General features: G+C 40.4%; 1 protein-coding gene across 1 annotated transcript; it reads right to left on the reverse strand.

Moving 5' to 3' along the window:
• Window positions 1-6,903: 6,903 nt before the first annotated feature.
• Window positions 6,904-23,537, reverse strand: tmem64 (transmembrane protein 64). Its single transcript, XM_085345830.1, has 3 exons — window positions 22,053-23,537; window positions 13,687-13,842; window positions 6,904-10,152 (listed from the first exon to the last, which is right to left on the reverse strand). Exons 1-3 carry the CDS (start codon window positions 22,761-22,763, stop codon window positions 9,961-9,963), a joined length of 1,059 nt encoding a protein of 352 aa, XP_085201956.1. The 5' UTR covers window positions 22,764-23,537; the 3' UTR covers window positions 6,904-9,960.
• Between the last annotated feature and the right edge of the window lie 296 nt (window positions 23,538-23,833).

Raw genomic sequence — 23,833 nt, forward strand, 5'->3', positions numbered from 1 at the left:
ATCAGCTGCTCTTTAAATTACTGTAACACTATGCAGGAAGATGTTCTTATTGCCTGTAAATGATTTATCTTAATTTAATCAGTTCAATTTAATTTATTCCTCTAATGTGTGTCTGCTTAAGTGTTTTATGTGGTTAAAATGACAAATTAAAATATGAAAACCACCAATAAATTATGTCTGCTTTGTTTTGATATAAATTTGCATTGACCGATAACAAGATCCATTAGCAGAAGTCTGACAGCTCTTCAGCTTTTAACGTTGTTACATGATCTTCCTCAGTGGATGGAGTTTAGACTGAAAAACACCACACACAGCATGAGAAACCCTACTGGGATGTCACTCTGTATGTAACACAAGCATCAGGCCACTAGAGGGCAGTACACAGTTGGATAGCAACTGTTCAAGCAGTGAGTTTTTTTATACACTTACGACTGAAGCTCTTGATTAGCAAGACTAGGAAAACGGCCCATGTTTTAGAGGAAGGTGAACTGCTCACATCAGGAAACATCAGACAATCTGCAGTTAACTTAATCTTCCAGATCATTTTCAGGAAGAGCAGACACGGATATAAAAATGGGTTGACCTGATCTGTTCATGTGGGGAGTTGTCATGAAATGCAGGACGATAGGACAGACAGACTTGACAAAGCAATAAAAAAACAAAAAACAAAAAACATATATTGCCTTTATTGTTGCTAATGCAAATCCAGAATATAAAATACCAATGTCCACAAACACAAAGAAGAAATCAGGAGGGAAGGCTCTAGGGTTTAAACACAGCCAAACTGAGGTTACATACATAGACAGAAGGCAAGTGGAAACATCAGGGTAACAAGACATAAAGACTATACCAAAAGCCCTCAAAGCACAAAAGATCAGTGACCACCAGAAAAAAACACAGGAGTTAGTGTAACAGGGACTCACAGAGACAAAGATTTGACAAAGAGAGGGTACAAGGGATGAAATGTGTGTCATTAAAAACACCCTGAAAAAACATTAAAACTGATGCGGCAAATCATATCAAATTAAACATTTGTGTCACTGCCAAAACTTTTAGCTGTGACTGTGTAAGAAATGTGTTTGTGTGCATTCATTCATACATGTATTTGTCAGTGTGGCCTTGCGCACAGGAATTTGCAAATTTTCTAAATTTACTGAAGTCTCCTTTAATGGTGTAATCCCAGTATGAGGATGAGATCGTGATATTTAATTCAACGCGTAAGCTGACTTTTTTACATCCATCTGTAAGACATTTTAACACAGTATGTGTACTTGTTTTTTCACTCACTTTGCTTTAGCAATGTTTAAACCTGCCTCTGCATCCTTGCGAGTTTCTGTTGTCGTTGATTGATCTTGCTCAGTGCCATGATAAAATTGTACCAACGTTTTTTTAATAATTAAACCGTGTCTGCAGCAAATGAGGGCAAAGGTTGTGCTAAACATGACATATTGCTGTCTATTGGTAATTCTTATCAATAACCCACCATAACATAGCAACAGTAGGCAAAAAACCAAAGATGAACAAATTAAATAAGAATTAGTAAAAAAAAAACCAAAAAATTATAGCATTTATAATTAAAATTGTAATAACATCTGCTTGTTTTTACCTTTTTCCTGTATAAAATAATGTTAAATATCTGATTTGAAAAAGGTGTCTTAAGATGTTATCCTATCTAATGAGTTCCTCCCTCGAGCCAGATGTAATCTGTCTCCTCGCACAGCCTGTGTGGACGCACCCCCCTCACTTCTCCCTGTAATACAGCCTCTGAGTGCATTTCTCATGTTTGTTTGGTGAGCAGTCAGCACAGTTTTTAGATCACTGCCACACACAGCGAGGAAAAGCTGACCTCAGGAGAGGACACAGATGTGACTTTTCCCTGGGAGCAGCCATCATCAGAAAAGGCCTCCCACCCTCATTTGTCCCCTGGTCCCTGATTAACAAGGACACATGGACCAAATACATCCAGCTCTGCTGAGTTCATCTGAAGCCTGAAACACAAATACCTCAAGACTCAACATCCTCTTCTATTGAAGCATTATGCAGATTATATTGGTTTTGGGGTTTCATGTAATCCAAATCTCCTTATCCAACTATTTTTTGTGCAAGTATTTGGGAATTGGTTTGAAACCTAAAATGATGAAAACGTTTCATATTGCTGACCACTTTAATTCCCAAGCAACACTTCATTAGGAACACCTTGTTAGTTCTGGGTTGGACGCCCTTTTCCTTTCACAACTGCTTTAATTCTTAATGGCACACAGTATGATACAGTTGCCACAGATGGTATGAATCTACTGCTCGCCCTCATCACAAAGGTGCTCTGTTGGATTGGGCTCTAATGACTGTGGGGGCCTTTTGGTTACATTGTCAGCATTGTCTACCAGGATGGATCCATACTTGAAGGTTGTTCTGCACCAAATTGTGACCCTATTGTCTGAATGTTGGAGTACAGCTCAAGACTCATCGATCAGGTGAATATTTCCAGTTGTTAATCGTCCAGTTTTAGTGAGCATATGTGAATTATAGATTCCGTTTTTTGCTTCTGCCATCTGGTGTGGTCTTCTGCTGCAGTAGCTCATCTGCTTCAAGGTTCAATATGTTGTATGTTTAAAGATGCTCTTCTGCATACCTTGATTGTAACAAGTGGTTCTTTGAGTTACTTACTTTACAGTCACCTCTGATCTCTGGCATCAACAAGGCATTTTCAGCCTTCTTTCAGCTGCTCACTGGATATTTACTCCTTTTTAGGCCATTCTCTGTGAAACCTATTGTTACACACAGCACTTTGGTCTGTGGGACTTGCAATACAAGTAATCTTTATGTGTTTCTATTCATAAACTTAGACCCAACATTCATAATAACATAACAACAATAGAAACGTCAATAGAAACAAATCAAACATTATGCTAAAGACGAGTGGGACCATCAGACCTTGTACCAACATACCGTTTAAATGCCACATGATGGCTGTAGCTATGAAGAACACATCCAGCTTTTGCAGCAAAACACATGCTACAATCCAACAAAACTACATTTAACACATAATAACAGCATGCCTCTCCATAATAAAAGAGTGCGGGGGCTGAACTGACTTGTCACCCACAGAAAACATTTGGAGCATTATGAAATGACGAATGTACAACAACTGGTGCATAGTCCTGTTAAACAGCTGAAATCCTATTTTAAAGCAAACATTTGGATTCCAACATTACAGCAACTGGTCCACAAACAGCAACGATCACGTCCAAACATTTTCTGAAACATCTTTGTGGTGGCTGCAGTTACAGTCACAAACAGTGGGATTATCAACTAAACATCAGTGCTACAATAGAGACTTACACATAACACTATACTATACTTATATTTTTCTTTCTTTAAATATATGGCTTAACTTACAGTGGAATGAAGAATCGGTTTTGGTTTAGAATTAATTTTCTTTACTGTATTCTGAAATAAATGCACTCATTTTAGTTTACACTGTTCTGTGTATGAGTTGATCTTTCTTTGTCTTTTGAGTTATCTCAGTAGCAGCTGCTCCCAGTCTTTTGGTTGATGAGCTAAAAAGGGAGGAAAGGGGCGGAGCAAGTGTGAAGGGGGGGGGGGGGGGGGGGGAGTTGTGTGTTCTACCCCCTTTTGTGTCTTTGTGGGCTGATCAACCACTATTTAAGTTTCTCCTTGGTCTTGTTTAAGTAGTTCAGTTTTTTTGAGTCAGTAGTATTGTTTGTTGACAGCTTTCTGTTACTTTGTTACAGAGTTCTATTACTTTGATCTCTTTTATGGGCCTACGATTAGGGGTTTGGGGGGTTTAAAAAAAACTTTTTTAGGGACTTTAACCTGTGCCTGATGTTCCTTCACTGCTTGGTCCATTATAATATTCCTAACATTAAATTCAAATCAAGCATTTGAGGAAGATATAAGAGCTTGTTTCTAACATTATTAAAGGATATGATCTTTTTTTTTTACTCCTGTGAAATGGTTTTTCTATAAAGTATCAAAATTGATTATTAGACCTGTTCTGGACCAGCAGAAGCACTACTGGGTTAAGTTAATATGATTTAAGCAGCTATTAGGTGAACAGTCTACCCAAAGCTAAATGCAGAAAAGAAGAGCACTGTCAGCTTTTCTATTCTGCAACTACAATGTGCACGGTGCATGAGAGTAGTGCGGTGTCACACTTGAGTACAGAGAAGAAGATCAGCATAAGGTCATCTACTGTACAGATGGAGGCAACAGCTGTCAGCGCCAAGAAAGTGGTCACATGATCTATCCCTCTGCCTCAAGGAGGATCCTTCTGCCAGAGGCCTATCATTTCCCTCCTCCACAAATCCATAAACATCCGCACCATAAGTTTCCCTCTGAAAGCCTGCATGGACGAATTCCAAGATCATCTCACCCACTCTTGTATTTCCTTCCTTGTTGTCGAACACCAACAGCCTCTCAGTATTTTTGGAGCTTTCCCTCCGAAGCGCAGGCCTCGTAGTGAACGAGGCCTTTAATTTGAGGCCCGTCAAATTCAATGTTGTTAGTTTTGTGCAGACGTGTTCGTGCGCTGGCGGAGAGGCTCTGGGATGGGGTTTGTCCTTCGAGGTGGGGTTACATGATGATGGGTCTGACACGGATCTGACCCGAGCCTGGAAAAAACTGCGTGAAGAGCAGCAGACGGACGTGCGCTGCAGCTCCTGATAACAGATGGAGCAATAAAAAGCACGACCTGTCAGACGTGTTGCTGTTTGATTGATAGAGTTTGGCTCAGCTTGTATTCGCTTTTTATATTTTTGTTGAGCTGGGGATGTGAGCAGAAGGCTCTGGGCTGCTTTTCAACTGTATGAAGTTGCATGTGGTTACATGGGCACAGCACTGTTTGCAAGCACAATCTAACTGAAGCACAAACACCCACCTCTGTGCACATGTGCACACAGAGAGAGGTAGTAGATTGTCACAGGCAAGGCAAGGACACGTCTAAGTGGTACTCCAATCTATATCACCACCGCCACCACCACATCCATCACGACTTCACTTCAAAATTGCTGTGACAAACTGCCCCAGAAGCCAGTATTATGCCTGGCCGTACAGTTCTGCTTCTGCTGCTGCTGCTGCATATTTGAGCACTGACGGTTTTTTAGGGGATTGCAAGATAAGGGGAAATCTGAGTAAGAACATTTCCAAGACTCTCAAAGGGTTAGGAGATGAAGCTGGGTCATATTTGGAGAGTCGTGCTCGGATTTAGGATGGAAAAGGCATTTTACTAAGAAAAAAAAAGTGTGGTAGCTCAACAAAGACGGGGACAAGTTTAAAAATGAATCAGCAGCAGAAGCTTTCTGACACATTTCTGTTAAAACACCTGCCATGTAGTCAAGAGTTTTCCACTCAAACCAGTTCCCTTAAAGTGAAAACAAATAAGGACAGTTATTTACTCAGTGTTACATAACACATCCTGACCTGTAACCCATAAAAACAGACAAGGACAACAAGTTTGTGTATTTAAAGTCTCAGTGGTTTAGTGTTACTCTTCTATAAGCGACACAAAAGACAAAAGCAGTGGATGAAATATTCCAGGCTTCAGTCTCTATGGGAGAACTTCAAAAATACTATATCATATATTTCCCATCATGAAACTCTGTGTTGTGTTTTTATTAAACTGCATTTGTAAGTTTGTAAGTTTTTATCACCTGAATGATAGAATAAAATATTTTTTGCCCACTACACTAAAATGAGTTTAAAATCAAACAAACAGCATCCAGTTGAAGTGCAGATGTTCAGGGAGTTTAACATAACTACAGAATCAACTATTTAGGAATAAATGCCCTTTTTAAACAGTCCCCCATTTTCAGAGGCTGAGAAGTAACTGAACCAGCTAACAATGTATGAAAAGCGATGATTGTCTTCAATACTTGGGTAAAAATCCCGTCAGGCAGTCACCGATAGAAGTGCAGAACACATGGACCTGACCACATGCTGCGTTTCCTCAAGATGCTCTGCAAGACCTTTACTTGTTTGTGGGTCTCCTTGGCTTCAGTTTTGTGTTCAGTAATGGAATAACATGCTCTGTTGGAGTGATATCAGGTGACTGACTTGGCTATTGATAAATATCACATTTCTTTGTCTTGAGACTCTTGGGTTGCTTTCGCAGAAAGATTTGGATTGATGTGTACAAATAATTTAGCTGAGACCTGTGTGAGCTCCTTTACATGTCTCCTGGTAAAGTTTAGTCTATCTTTGTTTTTGAGTATAACCATTACCAAGGCATCTCTTAATTGCAGGCTTTCACACTGATCTGGCCACTTTCGCAAGTCTGTTCTTGACTTGTGTAGCAGCTGTGAAGTTGTTTTCCTTAAAACATGGAAATAATTGTGTGATCACCCACTTTAATTAACTTTCTGTGGTCTTTCAGGTGTTTTGCTGTTGTCGAGCTGGCCAGTGCATTCATTATTTTTTCAGACTAATGATGACACTTGCACCAAAATCACTTTGGACCTCATTCCAGTGAAAAGCAGCAAAACGCAACTTAAACACTTTGCATGAACAGATCTTTTACCTGTACTGCTTATCAATATGTGCCTAGTTACTTTAGAGCCTCTACAAATGGAGGACTATGCATCAAAATTGCTTTAAGTCCTAAAATTAATTTCATTTTTTTTTTTTTTTAAATCCCTTGAATTAAAACTGAAACTTGGCACTTAAAACACTGGCTGACATGAAATCCACTGTGGAAAAAAAATATTTTGTCCAAATATTTGTGTCTCTACGTAATTATGAACTTCACCTTGGAGGATTAAAAGAGGTCATCTTGCAAGAAAACACAGAAGAAACCTCAACTTAAAATAAATAAATTCAGGTGTTTTAGTTGTGAGGTTTCATGGGAAAAAAAAAAAAAGAAGCAGAAGGTTATAACAAACTGTCTAGTTTTATTTTCTCTTTCATAAATAACACTGAACAAGCATTGTACAGTGATAAATAACATTTATACACTGTAAAATTCTCTGTATTACAAAATACAGTATATGTGTAATGCACTTGATACAGATGGGGAAGTATTACATTTCATAGCACCACACATGACCTCACGGCCCTTTAGGTTAATGATCCCTCACTCGGTATAACACCTGCATCCCAAACCCAGGTCTTATATGGGTGTCTATGAAACATACTTCCCTTAGGAATCAGTTGTTGCATAACTATATCTAAAGTTAAGTAGAGCCCACGTAGGAAGAACCAAAGCCTTTAAGTGTAAAACTAAATTTTTGCACAATCTGAGTTCCCAGGTGAGACGCTTAAACATAATGACGTGTCCCCACGGTGGCCAATCGAGCTTCATTTATATGTTTGATTTTTGCATTAAACATGACAAAAACAAAATTTAACACACAGACAAAAAACCCCCCAAACAAACCAAAAAAAACAAAAACAAAAAAAAAACCCACTTCCGAGTAGAACAACTTCATTAATCATGCTACGTTTCAGGAGAGTCTCTGTTAGGGGACATCTAAGACTTTAAAACAAACCACATTTCCGTGCTTTTAAAACATGACTAAGTGTTAAGTGATTTTTTTTTTCACAAGCTATCAGTTGTAAGACATGTTCCCCTCTCTCCCTCTATACGTAAACGGTCAATTCAAGTAAGAAGCTGTAAAAGTGTTTCAATCTGACGATAAAGATGTTCGTGTGATCTGTGTGCAAGCAGTCAGTCATTTCAGGGACTCTCCCAATACCAAACAAGCTGTTCTGATCACAGATACCAGCGTGTCTCGTGACGTCTCTTTCAAATCATAGGCAACTCAGAGATGTCTGTCAAAGAGGCAGCGGGAGGTAAAAGGCAGGCTCAACACTGAAATACAAACCTGGGAAAGGTGATACTCTGGAATATAGATCAAATAACTTAAATGCAGCTTTTTGTTCACGTTATAACCCGACTAAGCGATTCCCCTCACTTGGCTAAAGAGCTTACTGGTACATACTGGTATGGGCTTTTTTGCTTTAAACTGTCAAAATTATTGCTAAATTCAAACCGGAAGGGGCCCTTTAAACCAACATTTAGTGTGAAAGTAACTCTACAGCTTGCCAGTCGACTGACAGCATGGAATGTGTTCGGGTGAAGACAGTTTCTGGCGTTAAGAAGAACAAAAAGGTACAAAAATTAAAATTAAAAACAAAACAAAAAGTTGCACCAGCATCACAAAGCAGGCTTTTTGTGAACAACTACAGGAACATTAAGATGTGTAATTTTTTTTAATCTTTTAAATAGGAGCCCTTAATATTCCTCTATCAGACTTGGTCTGAGGAGCAGCATCACAATAAATGTAAAAAATAAAAAGTAGTATCACATTCATCCCTTGGTGTCAGTGTTGTGTTTGATTGTCAGCTTCTATGACACATCCAGTTTTCCTTTTGACCAACCAAACCCATTTGTAGTTCATCTGTATGAAAATAATGTTTGTCTGTAGTGGACTGTGCAAACAAACCTACAGCATGAGAAGTTACCAGGTCATGTCCATCACCACCAACAAGTAAAAAGTCTTAAGTTGCACTCAGCCTCACCTCAGGCGAGGCCGGGGTCATAACGTCTCATAAGCTTCCTCAATTCACGGCACATTAAAAAAATAAAAGCTTCTTTATCTCATCGAGCTCACATCTCTGTAATCTAAGTAAGATAAACCCCAAATAACACACAGACTTGGGTTTGTGTTATGTCGTATGCATGACAGCATTTCTTATTAGTTTGGTTTCAGCACTGAAATGTGACATTCTTGCAGTTTCGTTCTTAGATGTATTGCACTGATTTATCAAATCAACCATTTTAAAGAAAAGAGAAAAAAAAAACAACTATAATTCTCCAGAAAAAGAAAAATCTCACAGCAAAAACAAAAACAAAAGTAAAACGAACATTAACGAAAAATCAAAATGGATCACCAACGATGCGGGAATCGCTCGCAGGGTGTGCGGCTCTGAGTTAAACATATTGGATTATAAAGTTCCCGGCTCTCCTCTCAAACCTGCAGGAGGTGCTCAAACTGAAAGCCTACGCGCACTGGGAGTGTTCCCGCCTTCTCCATAGTCCAAAAATAAGACACTTAAAAAAAGGGAACCATAATTAAAATGCCAAATAATTCAAAAATATTAATAATGCCCTTTATTACTCATACTGCAAATAAGCAAAATCAATCACCTGAAATAAAATAGAAACAGGTATACTTAAAGGTGCATAGGCTGGTGTTCTTTTGACACTGAAATCAAAAGTAAAATCGGTTCCTTTGAAAGGACCTGCACATTCAGAAAAAAAAAGCAGGCATTTCATTTCCTGCCATGTACTTTAAAACTCGCTCACTGTGCTACCTGCCATATTTTTGCCCACCCACATGGCAAAAGTGAAACAGTCACGTTAGATCATGTAGAAAACAAACTTTGCATTTTAACCCAAACTATTATTTTGTTAGTGCTTTTGGTGCCAAACCGCAGTAAAAGAAAGCAAACATCTTAAGTGTAAAGGTAATAAAACAGAGTCTGAAAGCTCTGCTCCTGCCCAGCATTCAAACTACAGTCTCAATAAGTGTATGATTAACTCATGCCACTGCCACCATCTCCCGCCTCCCAGTGTGGACTTTGTAAGTTGAAGTTCTACATGAGCACAAAAAAAAGGATTAAATATCGTGACTATTTCGCAGGTTGCCATGAGATCGTCACATTTCCGCAGACATCTCATGTAACAAATGTGAAAAAGTACCATTAACAGAAAACAAATAAACTACCATTATGACGTACCACGTTCATCAGCACCATTATCAGGCGCGTGGTCCCGCACTTCCACACCGACTACAGGCGTACACTGATGCCGGGACGATCGCTGCAGTACGCCGCCGGCGTGTTTGGGACACCAGCTGAACTGTGCTGGTTCCCTCAAGGATACGTGCGTTACAATTGAGTGACCAGGTCGTGGCTGCTACAGCCACGTGCGGCGATTCGAGATCACACGATGTTGATGCAGTTTCCGCTTCCAGCTGTCACCCTCTTGCTGCAGTAGGTGAAGCTGCTGTGATTGGTGGAGGAGCCGTTCATGTGCGACGACTTCAGCTCCATCTGGCAGGCGGCGATGGCTGCGTTGAGCTCTACCTGAGCCCGATGCACGACGTAGAACATCAGGCCGATGCTGATGATGATCTGTAGAGCGGAGCAGAGCAAGAAGCTTTGTGTTAACTAACGATTGTGGTAATGAGCGTTCTGTTTGTGTAATGATGACGATAATAAAGTAAAGCACTACATTTACAGGCACATCGTTTTGTCTCCTAAAAGCAAAAAGGGATGAAGGCAAATTTTAGCTACATTCTAACATTTAGAAATGAAAACTGTAACAATTAAGTTAGTAGTTATAAACCAGAACAAATATCGATGGAACTTTAGTTCAAAAACTAAAGACATTGCTGCGTTCTTCTGTATTAGGGCTGCCACGATTTGTCGACTAGTCACGATTACGTCGACTATCAAAATCGTCGACGACTGATTTAATAGTCGACGTGTCGTTTGAAGCTTTGTAAGATCGCAAAAGACGCAGGAATAATAGCAGGATTTAAGAGTGTAATAACGGACTGAAACAGAAGATGGCAGCACTGCATGTACAAGGATGCCAGCTGCCGTTAAACCCCGAAGAAGAAGAAGCAGCTGTGTCCCAGAATTCATAGCGCGGCCCAGCTTAGTTTCCAACAATGGCGGTAGCTAGTTAGTTTTAATATTACTCTTATTATTCTTTCTGGGTCACAAAATAAACGTTTAACATATTTTCAGGCGAGAATGTAGCTGTGTAAACCTCAAATATCGGCTCAGTTTATCAGGACACCACATATTTTCAAAAGCGCTCCGACGTTTTCGGAGACGTCTGTTACCCACTAGCTCGATAGCTATCCGGGGGCTAGGTCACTAGCGCCGTGAGAACACCGGACTCCCGGCAAATTGTTTTCAAACCCACCGCCGTCTTTCGCGACTCAGGTTAAATATATATGAGTCACTTAGATAAATTAAAAATGTTGTTGTTTGGCTTTTTTTTTTTTTTTTTTTTTTTAGTATTTTATTTGTTCCTGAGTAAATCGGTTTGGCTGAGATTAAAGTTATAGTTTTTACACAGCTGAATAAACGTCAAGCAGACAGCTGATTATCAGAAGTGTGAGATGCTGGAGAATATACTCCGGTGTCCTGTTATATTTTAGATAGCAAGGAGTTTATTCAACTTTACCGAAACAATCTGCAAATTTCATTAAAATTGAATAAACTATCATCTTGTCTTTATTTTTAGTTAGCACCTTAAAAGCTTAAAGCTGTAAGCTAATGATAGTTATATAAGAGCATATGCTGCTGGTGCAATAAGCTGTAGTTTTACGTCCAGTGGATGATGATCTGATTAGTCGACTAATCGCATAAATAATCGGTGACTAGTCGACTATCAAAATAATCGTTTGTGGCAGCCCTATTCTGTATTTAAAGACATTTCACCTTCTAGACAACTCACATACCTATGAAAACTAAATCTCGAAGCCAGCTGGAGTTTGGCATTTAGTCACTTTGGAGTATGAGTTTTTCAGAACAAGCCCAAACAAATAATATGACTTCAGAAGCAAAAACTCAGTAGCCTCTGAAACACTGCGTTAATTATACTGAAGGACAACCACCAATATGTTTATTATATAAATCACACGTAATTAGTTATTTAAAGGTTGGTTTTAACTCCAATTCATTCATTTTCTCCAGTTCACTTTAAGGTAGCAGGGAAGAGGAGCCTATCTGTACTGCTATTGAGCGAGAGCCATCTATCACAGGGCAAATCCAGAAAATCCGACTGTCCATTCCTCATGCTGGTGTCAGGGAAGCTGGGCTACATCGGCACCTCCCATAGTTTCCCATCATGACTGGCTTCCATGTGAATATGGCCAGCTGTCAATGAGATAACATGAAACACTAATACCTTGTTCTACTCACCAGACACTGGACTCCTGACCTTTATTAACTCTCCCTGAGCACCTGTGAGAATTACATAAAACTAAACAGGTGTTGGTGATGCTGTAAAACTGAAATGAACTTGAGGTGAGCTGAGCTGACTTTTCTGGCACAAACAAGAGCAATGCCTGGAATAATACTTCACAGAAAAGTAATAGAAAGTTCTTCTTAGAAGCAAGGACGAGATCTGTCACCTGTTGCTTGTGTGTGTAGGTCATATTTATTTTCTCTGTTACTATTGTAACTCTAAAGAAAAGTGTTCAACCTGCATTTTGCATGGTCAGACTGGCGTACACGCAGGCTTGGTCGGTGGAGAGCACATTCTTCTTGTTGTGGGTTTGATGTTTTAGTAGATTACGTGGTTTTGTTGTGTTTTCTGACTCACAAAAACCTACAACAAGGAGTGCTCCAAAGCAAAGACCTGCCTAAAAGGGCTGAATAACATCCAAGCAGGGCATCTGGTGGAGATACAGAAGAGATAAAAGTCAGGGAATACCAAAGCTACCCCTTAATCTATTTAAAGCGCCTAATATAAGTGAACAGGATGTAGTTAAAGTGTATTTTGTACTTTAAAAATACTCTATCCTAAACAAAAATCTTAAATGAGATGTTTTAAAAGGAAATGTGATCCAATGTGGATAACATCCTTCATAAGGGAACTTTTTTGCACCTGATACTGAACGTTCTATTAAATTAAAATGAAATTAAAAATCTTCAGGTCTCAGGAGGTTTAAAAAAAAAAAAAAAAAAAAAAAATCCATCCATAGTTGTCCATTTGGGACAAATTCACCAGAGAGAAACTTTTGAGTGGGAAACTGGTTCATTGCTCATTGACCACATTGCTCGTCAGTTCGCTGTTGAACATTGATGTTTTTTTCTTGGCATAAAGTGTCTCATCGCCTGAGAGAATTTGGACTGAAAGCTCATTGACAGATCATTAACAGAAAGGCTAAACTGAAACCTGCTGAAGGACATATAGTGCATGAATAGAGGAAGATGTCAGTGAAGATTGGAAAGAAGGTCATAGTCTAAAAAATGTTTTCTATAGCAGGAATTCCTTCCTTACTGTAAAGCAAAAAGGTAAACAACCGCATCAGACATTCATTCATGTATCACTGTTTCCTTCTTTAAAAAAACAAAACAAAAACAAACCAAACCACTGTTGAATTGCAAAACCGGTTTCATAAGTTCTGAGAATCTGATAACAGTGAAATACAAACAGCTCAGTCCTTCGCAAACAAGAATCTCTAGAAAATCCCTGAAGGTAAATTAATGAAAATAACTAGAGTTAAACTGTGGAAGAGTGGAACAAGCTCAAACCAGAACAATGAGAGAAACCATTACCATCCCACAGACCTGCTGAAGTCATTTCAAGAAAAGAACATCTTACACTTCCTGTATGTAAGCTTGTTTTCGTCACAGTAGTTACCGTTCTCCATTTTAAAGCATTTTCCACAATACATTTACACACATTTTTATTTTATTTTATATCCACAGCTATTATTATTCCGTCAATAATCACCAATATTTAAGAATAAATATTCAGTATGGTCACAAATAGGGGTGTGCTGATAACGAGCTCCGCTGGGCTTTTGTTCTTTAAACGTCAGCACAACGTTGAGCAAAATGGGAAAGCAACATATCATTTCAAATCTCGGATATTTGAAAATTGTTACCTTCGTACTCAATATATTATCACCTTCAGCTCACCTGCAGGCTGAAAACGAAGTAGCCGCTGACGCTTTGCTCAGCGATGACATCCTCCATAGTACGAAGTGTGGTGCCCAGGTAGGAGTTTAGAAGCTGTGTGGGCAACAGGCCCACAGAGGAGGCCACCAGGTAGTTTGGCAAGGACACATCTGTGATCTGTGAAAGGAGAGCAGTGATTAAAAAACCCCAAAAAACAAAATAGGTTTCAAACATTAATAAAATAACAGTAAAACACACGAGAAAAAGATCAGATTTAATCATATTTAAACATCTATAACTAAAAGACTCTTTCAGTTTTTCGTCTTCCAGTTATTTCAACAATGTTGAACTCTGTCAGTCTGTGAAAGTCAAACTTGTCTGACTTGTCTGATTTTGTTGTGCCCTGAACTTTGTGTAGTTTCCAAAACCTGTTGAAACGTTGTAAAGCTTTTAAAGAATTTAAAAAAAGAAGCTACATGACAAGGTGGCATTGTCCTTTCCTAAAAAAAGAACATATGAACAACTCCAGTAATTGAATAACTTGTTTTACGACTTTTACAATTTGAAAAAAAAAAAAAGAAAAAAGTACTGATTTTTTTTATTGTTTATTTACACGCTTTTATATATGTACACCGAATAAATTCTTATGAGGATTGGCTTCCTCGCAGGATAAATAAATATGATACTAACCACAGTAAATTGGGTTAACTAAATAGTTTCTAAGTGCTTCTTGAGTGCTGAACCTGCACCCATCATGCAAAAACAGCTCATGGCGTTTGGCACCAGGAGAGCAGTCTGGTCCCCACGGGCTGCCTTCCACGAATCAGGCTTGTTCTAGCGCGTTCCAGAGATGCTCAATCAGACTGGGATCTGATAAAGCTGGAGGGTGAGTATGGTCTTTGAGCTACTCCTGAGCGGTTTCTGTGCATAGGCTGGGTGCTCTGCTACAGGAGACGGCTGCAGTTGGGTAGTGTCGCTGCCTTCGGGGTTTGTTCCGGTTAGTGGTACGAGTAAATGTAACATCCGCCAGGACCAGTGTTGTGCTCACAGGCTACATCACAACTGAGTCCCTTCACCTCAGTTACTAGAAAAACTACTCAAAGGCAGGATGCGGTGGTGGTGGTGGTGGTGGTGGTGGTGGTGGTGGAGGAGGAGGAGGAGGAGGAGGAGGAGGAGGAGGAGGAGGAGGAGGAGGAGAAGAAGAAGAAGAAGAAGGAGAAGAAGAAGAAGAAGAAGAAGAAGAAAAGAAAAAATGTTGCTACAGACCCCTTCTTCTATATTTTTTTTTTTTTTTAAATCTAAAAGCTGTTAAATAAATTTTGGTGCAAGTATCCTGAACTTTGATATGTCGGTATCTCCAAACAACCACCTTAATATAAATATACCGGTAAATATAAATAACTGCTGGCTCGCTGTCACCCTTGATCTCTTGATTAAGTGATGACATAAGCCTCTGTGCACCCGTGCTGGCTGTGGGAGGATGTGACCTTGGCACCGTGTGCTCAGTGACTACGCTGCAGCTGATAGCAGTGTGTCAGGGGTTTTGGTATGTTGCTGCAAGACTGTCTGTGCCAAAATGTTATCAGGGCTTGAAAACATTTGCGCTCGATGCGGCCAAAGTGTCTCTTTGCTGGGATAAAATCCTCACCCGTTATCACACTAGACACTGATAAGAACTTAGGTTACACTTCACAAAACACTGACATTATCGAATCGTGGTTAATCAAGCTAACATTGTAGTCCATGCTGTTTTTTCGCCAGGCACTTTTCCCTCTGCACGGTCATGTGACAGGCTTTTTCTCCTCGCAAGATTAGCCTTGATGTGTCCACGCCACGTGCCAACACAATCAAAACGCCTTCAGCTGATTTCTGAGACATCTGTGAGAGCTATAGAAGAAAATGAATGCAGTCTCTGAAGCACAGGGCCTCTGAAGTCCCACCCAGGCATCGGGCACACACAGCTGTCTTGTATGCGACCAGGGAAGGGCCAGTCTGTGGTATTTTTAAGACTGTGCAGAGAATTCCCACTGAACCTCCTACTTGCTTCTGCAAGCCTGTATCACGATAATCTGCAAATTCAAGTGAAAAAAAAATATCGCCCCGTCTTATGACTGGCCTGATTTATTTAGAGCAGCAGCAATGCAGGCCTGACTTTGTGCTTGTAAACAAAACACTAGGTGCTTTGACTATGCAGTAAAATTAGGATTGCAACTGTGATGCCGTTTCTCTTTTTTATTCATACTAATGGAGTGTGAAGAACACTTAAAACATGCCTGCTTGTACCGAAGGTCCATAAATCACACACAAAGACTTCCCAGATTGCTTCATCAGCTCATTATGACGAGTGTTGGAGCCAGGATAGCGAGCAGGTATAAAAGTGCAATAAAATAGATGTGCGGAGATGAAAGCACGCACCTGAAGCTCAACGGATTCACAAGCATTTTTCCTGAGCTGTCCTATTGTTTTGCTAACTGCTGCAGTCTCTGTGTCGTTTTAGGTTACCCGTGATAATGTAGCACCACCAACTTCAGCAGAAAGAAGTGAGGGGCACAGTGAAATGTAGCCTCACCGCAGAAAGTGCTTACCAAGGGCAGGGCAGACAAGACATAACTCTACTGTGAGCCGTTACGGGCCTATGCTTAGAATTGGCTCGTTTCTCTTTTTATTGTGGAGAATAAGATCGTACAGATACAACAGCAGCTCGGCTTTACAATGAACCTCCAGATGAGATTAAGTATCCAGCAAGAGCCTGAGTTGGGGTTGAAAGTGAAAATGTTGCAGGGAAAACAGGTGGTGAGACTGAAAAGCTCCACTCTGACAGTCATTTCTCCAACAGAAACCAAAGAATTTCACATGGAAGCGACTGCGACACGCATCGCTGGGTGATGTGATGAATATATCAGTTCTCCATCCTGGTCATTTAACAGCAAATGCTATCACTTCTCCACCACCTTCTTTACGGTACTTAGAAGGAAACAGCCACCTCACTGTGTTAATCAGGTCTCTTCTTATTAAAACATCATGCTTTTCTTAATAAACCAAATACATATATATCAGACACTACTACCAAATAGACTACTCAGAGATGCTGAAGTCTGTGTCTGGAAGGTGCATGTCAGTCTACAGCATAGGCAATGCAGTCCTGTAAATCAAGCATTAGCATCTGAGGACAAAGGCCAATTTTCTCCTCAGATGCAGCCAGCAGATATCTGAGGCTTCCTGCTCCATCTGTTCGATTACAACCTTATTTTGATTCTTATACCGGATGCCCCTCCTGACACGGAGATTTGTCTCTCCCTTATCTCAAACCAGCAGTATTTTGCATGTTAGGCAAATGCATTAACAAATGCAGGCAAAATTCAAAAGCACCAATCCATTGCAGGCGATAGTTTATTGCAAAAATAAAATCATTCTTTTGCCTCCTGTCCTTGTCAGGTACCGGTAACCATGCTTGTGACTGATGAGTACAAATTCAGATCCCAAAGTTGGCCCGGGCCTCCACATTCTGCATATGTATATGTAGATACCCGTTTAGAAAGATTAGGAGTCCACTAACTCCAGTACACTGTGGTTGGTAAATTCTTTGCTATGCTAAGTGTGTCTGCTTGCCACTTGGTGCCAAGCAGCTAGCATACAGTGTGCTTTAACAGCACTTTTCATAAAACAGCTGCATGGCGCTATGTGAGCAGTCAGAACAAGTTGCATACGAGACAGGTGCAGATCCAGGAGGAAACCGCTGATAAAAGTGTGGAAATAATGATTAATGGACTACTTTCAATGCGGTCTTTGTGATTTCTTTCAAGTTATCATTTGACACCATATTATTCATTATCGAAGAAAGACGCAGATGATAGACATAATGATATCTCAATAAAACAGGTGAGAGTTTTTCCAAGCTTTTCGGAGCAACATCCACCAAGAACTCAACAAGCTGCTTGTAAATCTAAAATATGTCAAAAGAAACAAAAAACTCCTTAAAAAGCCTGACAATGAGTCAAGCACAGACACATTTTCCAAAGACAAACAGCTGTCATAAGCTGGAACAAACCAGCAGAAAAGTAACAAATGCAAACTGGCATCCAAAAAAATATGACCTACATCTGTAGCATTTGTTGTTTAGCCATTTTAGAATTGCAGCCTTTTTTTGTTTGCTTTGACCATGTATGTAATAACCCAGAGCAAGCTGAAGATCACCATCGTACATGACTGTCAGTGAGCTCACCTTGTACTTTGACTCTCATGAGCTGACTGAGGGTACTAACAGCGCCAGTCACAGAGTCAGCAGCTGAGCAACAGAGTGTTAAAATCTGTCCCTTTGACTTTGACACCTCATTTTCACTTCTGCAGCGTGGAGCAGCAAGTTCAATGTTGCAACTATTGTCATAGCGTCTCCAGTTATCCTCCCATGAAGCACAGACAAGTCCAAACTATGAAGTATACAGCAAGGGGGAAAAATGAAGCTACTGAAGTCAGTCAGGCAAAAGAAAGCCATCTGCTAGGCTTAAGCTATGTCATACTCAAAGTCCATGATCAGGTAAACTGCTGACTTAGTGTAGAAATAAAGACTAATAATGCCCATATTCAGAATTACAGATTCTCATACTTGATGACACTGTATGTCTGGGAATTATCACCAACACAGTCTGAAAAACCTTCATTTTAAAACACATTGTGAGCATATTTTAAACGAACATCCTAACAACTAAAAAAACCCAAAACAGGCTCACATTTGGTGCCATTATCAAAGGAATCACTGTCCAAACAGATCACCACAGACTCTAAACCCTTATCTACGTCAGCTCCCTGCCTAACCTTGATATCCATACATCTGACTTTGAGATGCTTCTCAAATAGCAGCCTATCAGTCAGCGTACAACAGCAGCACAAATGCTTATTGCGTCCCGTGATTCTTGTACCCACAAGGCTTCTCATTATTACCATGCTCTCATCTCACCATTATCAAATTTCCGTCTGAAGTTGTAAGGGTCATTTTGAACAGTAACTGTAGATATGTTAATGCAATATTGATATGTTAAACCAAAGTCTAGTGTTCACGTAATGCAGTGCAATAAATAACTTCAACATGTTGCTCTCACACGCTACAGGGTAGATTAAGATTTCATACCCCTTTACAGGACTTCTCTCTATGTTCAGTAATAAACATCACACTGGGGACACATTTAGATAGTTATTCAGATCAACCAGTATAGCGGTCGAACACCTCAATATTTGCATGAGGGTTATAAAGCAGATTTTTTAAGTCAGTGTGGTGACATTAAACTGTGAGAAGTCATAATCAACGCAAAGCACTCAACTCTATAAAGTTGACAAATGTCTAACCAAATCAGTCACCCCGGAAAACCCCACTGGTTTAGCACCATACAACCTCTGTCCTTGTGAAACACACTTACATCATCAGATTTTTCCCCTCCTTGGGCCTGTGCATCAACTCCTTCTTGCTGTAAGCGATTAATGTCTTTCAAGCCCAACAATTTGCATTCAATTTTGCATGTTTGTGCTTCTGCGTTTTCCAGTATTTAAGGGGGATTTCTCATCAGACAATACTTTTAGCATGTTTACCGTTAATCAAGCTCTTTGAGCATGTTAGATGCAGTGGATTAAATGTAGTTTTTGTTTTGAGATATAAATATATATATTTTTTGTGTGTGGAAAGGATGTCCTGGCTAAATTTTATTATAACTAGCAGTAGGGCTGGGCCATATTATACCGTTCACGGTAATACCGGTATAATGTTAGGCTACGATAGGAAAATGAAATATCGCGATAGAATATGAGTAAAACGCGCATGCGCAGTGCCTTTGTTTTCATACGCACATGGCCGATTGTTGAGTGAAACAGATGAACCAGAATTGGTTTGTAAAAATGGTGCAACTTCAGTGATGTGGAACTGGTTTGGTGTTTGTCCGTCAGATACACGACAAAGCACATTTTTTTTGCAGAACATGCAAGCGGCCGTCGGACTAAGATGCCCTTAAATCTGGGAGTAATCTGGGTCCTAAACTCCGTACGCTTCAGGTCAAACGAACACTGCAGCATCACTAAGAGTTAAAAACTGTCTAAATTCTTTCATCTTTAATAAAACGATCAGCATTGCTGCTTTACCAGGTGTAACTATGAAGTTTAACTTCCAGGCATCCATGAAAACAAAATGTATTACATTTAACGGAGTTAGAAGTTAGCAGGAAGCTAGCGGAAGTTAGCTCGCTAGTTTCGCTAGTTACCTAAGCATGATATTGCATGTTCTGACTGAGAGATTTCTGAAAAAAATCAAACGTACAGCTCTGCTATCACTTCCAACATAAATGAAGACAGGAAACTAAACAGCAGTGACGTTTGTAGGGTTACTGAAGTTGGGCTAGCTGGTATATAATTATGTGCTACGTGATCGCTAGCGACACAGCTATGTTAGCATAACATAAACAGTGAAGCTGGAGGACAAACACTAACACTTTCCCACTTATAAAAGTTAACGTTAAGGTTCCTCATGGTTAGAGACAAATGCAATCGCATGGCAGGATGCTGTAAAAGGACCAATCTTCAGTCAGGAGAACAACTGAGATAATCCATCCACAATACGAGGTTAGTCATTAATATACTGCAACAACATGGGAATAGAGCAGCTGCCAGAGAATTCAACATTAATGAATCAATGGTACAGAAGTGGAGGAAGCAAGAAGAATGAGTTTAATAAAGTTTGATTTATCTGACTGCTTTGTTTCGCTTAATGTGCCTTATAATCCCGTGCACCTTATGGTCCGAAAAATACGTACTGCACACTGCAGTTTAATGTTGCAAAGCACCTCTTTTTAACTTCAGTGGATATTATACATGGTTATGCTCAGGATATGTCAGCCCATTTCTACTGGAAATGCCTTTTGGTTAAACTTTCAGCAAGGAATTTGCATTTGCACTGTTACATTTTTATAAAGCTTTAATGTACATAAAACCAGCTTCTTGTTTAAGTGAAAATAAATGGAAGGTTGTCTTTTTGCGCTAGTAATGTTGTGGAGTTGTATTTTGTCTCGCATCAATTATATCGTCAGTTATATCGTTATCGCAAATTTTCAAATATATATCGTGATAAATATTTTTGGCCATATCACCCTGCTCTAACTAGCAGGAATAAATCCTCTCAGTGGCAATTTTATGAGTATTATAAATTACATTACTGCCTACACAAGGAGTGTGATCCTTAACCTCCTAAGACCCGAACTCTTCCACGGCACGCATTTTTGATTTCTCTTTGATATTTGGGCATATTGGGGCTGATGAATGTAAAAATCAAAGAATTACCTTTTTTTTTAATCTGATTTTTGTTTCTAAGAAAAATGAGAGCCACATATGAGGATATTCATTTAAATTTTTGATAGAACAGGAGCAGTAAAATGTCCTCGTAAGTGGACATCAGGCCCTTGTAGAGCAAAATTGAGTATTTTGGTCTAAACAACCCAAAATGTGATGTCCACATATGTGGACTACAGGTCCTAGGAGGTTAAATGTATCTAGAAAGACAACTGTGGATATACTGGGTAAGTGAACCTATGTTTTTTGCATGGCTTCAACTTGTAATACCTTGTTTTATTTATTTATTTATTTTAAATAGTCCTATTGTTTTCATATCAAGTGACCCATCCTGATATTCTATAAAACAGAGGATGATCACTTAAGCCTTTTACCTTTTTGGATGTATCAATGAGTTGAGTGAGGAAGATAATGAAGGGGTATAAACTATTCATGCAATGTATGAAGGTCTCGGGCCTCGGTTAAATGTAGGAGAGCAGTTGAAAGCAATATCACAACACTGACCTGACATGAGTCATCTCAAAAAAACAAAAAAGGTGGCACCTTAAACTAAATTGTGTTTATGTCACCAGATGTTCAAGAGGGAAAAAAAACAAACAAAAACAAAAAATTGCTCCTAAATATAAAACCTGAAATATGGCTACTGACCACTGGGAGCCACATCCTAGGAGCACTCCGTTTATCTGCAGGAAGAATGAGTTTCCATTCTCTGTGGACCGGCTTCCTATTTTCATTTCCACATTTAGACTCCGGTCTGCCTTGAATATTGAAGTAACAGGCCAACTACTCTTTTCAGTGTCCTAAACTGAAATGAAACTGGCAGTTCCTGACTTGTATCTAGATAGTTCTGATTTCCCCTGAGATTCAGCTGGCCTAGAAATAAGAAAAATGCATCCCCTCTAAAACACACACAAAAAGACCACAGAATTAACTGTCAGGACTCTGTTTGATTTGTTCTGGCACAGTAATGAATTCTTCCCAGAGCCGAACAAGTGCTGTGACACATCTACTGCAATTTGTGAGTTTACACGATGACCTAAAAAAAAACCTGGAAACATACTCACCGAGAAAACTGCATTTTGGAGTCCAAAAGGTATGGGGGTGAGTCTTGCTAAGGCCACAATTTTGAGTCCACTTCCTCCTTCCACCACGCGTATGACGGCACTGAGCTGTTCGTTGTTTCCAACTTTGTTCAGCACCCAGTCAGTCAACAGTCGTTTGCACACCACGTGTGCCACAAAGGTCCCTATTAGAACCCCCACCATAACTAGTCCCATGCCCAGCACAAAGCCGTAGAGGTAGCCAGCAGCCACGTTAAGAACAATATATCCCCATCCACATGGAAAGGACACGATAATCAAACCAACTATAAAGAGCATGGCTCCAACAAAGCTGTCCAAACTCTCCACCCAGAGCAGGAGGTCCTTGAGGTATTGGCGTACCAGAGCCACCGAGGAGAAGCACACAGCAGTGAGGATGCACGCCAGCAGGGCGCTTTTAAAACAGAAGGTGGTGATACAACACGGGTGTCTGAACTCTGCACCACCGGTGAAGGTCGTCCCCCCTGCGTCAACGCTGGCCTCGGGAACACCATCCGACTTCCCCAAGCCAGTCCCCCTCTCATCAAAAGCGTTGCATATTAGGATGTCGATTTTGTCACACTCGTCCGTGGAGGTCTTCTGCAGCCAGCGGTTCAGCTGGATCTGCGTCTTGCCCACTGCGTGCTTTACAAGCTTGGTGAAAAGCTGCACGGTCGTAGCCCCTGACATTGACATGTCGGTCCTCAAACAGCCTCTGGGGACCAGCAGTGGAGCTCAGATTGACCTGGAAGCAGCTGTTATGTTACAGGCTCCTAGAAAGCGTCTAAACACAGTCAAAGTCCATCTCAACAGAGACAAGTAATCACAAACTTCGCAGACGATGGCTTCAGCATAAGTAGTAGTCCATTGCTCTGGTGCTGTTACTGCACTGGCATAGTAAGGCATACAGGTAACCTTTTGCCATTACATTAACTGCCCAACTTAACCCGTGTTAGCGGTTTATCTCGGGTACACCAGCTGTGTAGCGTGCCAGCGCAGTGACTTGATGTTGTCAGTTTTGTAGTCGCTGTCTAAAGCACTCGCCATCTTCAGAGTTGTTATCACTTCGCTCAGGACAAGGTTGAGTCAGTGGCCGGAGGGACACGACAAAGATGGGTCTGCATGACAAGGGGAGAGCCTGTGCTATCCACATCAACTTTCAGGACTCCCCCAGCATTCACATCCAGTTTTAGCGATAACTCACCAGCACAAATCACTGCGTGGCTAACTTACTCTCCGCCGTTAGCTAACTAGCTCTCTGCGAGGATAAAGTCCAACAGTGCAATCTCGAGACTAAAACCACCGCCACCGGCCTTTCAGAGCCGCCTCTCCCGGACACCAGAGCGACAAACAGGACTCACAAGCCGGATGTGAAAGCCCAGTTTGCTCTTTGTCTCCAGGCTAGCTGCTGTTGCTGTTTCACTCGTCGTCCTCTCTCCTGAGTGGATGCTGTCGATGTCGAAGCTATTCATACAGACCACTGTTTGTGTCCCAGAATGCCAAGTAACCTCAGCCCACGTGACCCACCGTTTAACTGTTTCAACCAATCAGAAAGCTCTCGATGTCACCGCGAGATTTTTTTTTAAATAAGTTGTTTTTGAGCGATTGCTTGAATGATTTTGTTTCTGTCAGCCAAGCTTAACGCGATCCCTGTAACGTTTCTTTTACTTCAATCATTCGGAGTCTCTCTGTGTTTTTAAGGCAAGATATACGTAACAGATATCACCGTGAAATGTCCCCGTGTTGTTACTCCTTACCGTCAGTGT

This window comes from Diplotaxodon limnothrissa, linkage group LG22 (assembly GCF_057381915.1).
Source record: "Diplotaxodon limnothrissa isolate DT_005_m linkage group LG22, D_limnothrissa_male_GT1.1, whole genome shotgun sequence".
Taxonomy (NCBI): domain Eukaryota; kingdom Metazoa; phylum Chordata; class Actinopteri; order Cichliformes; family Cichlidae; genus Diplotaxodon; species Diplotaxodon limnothrissa.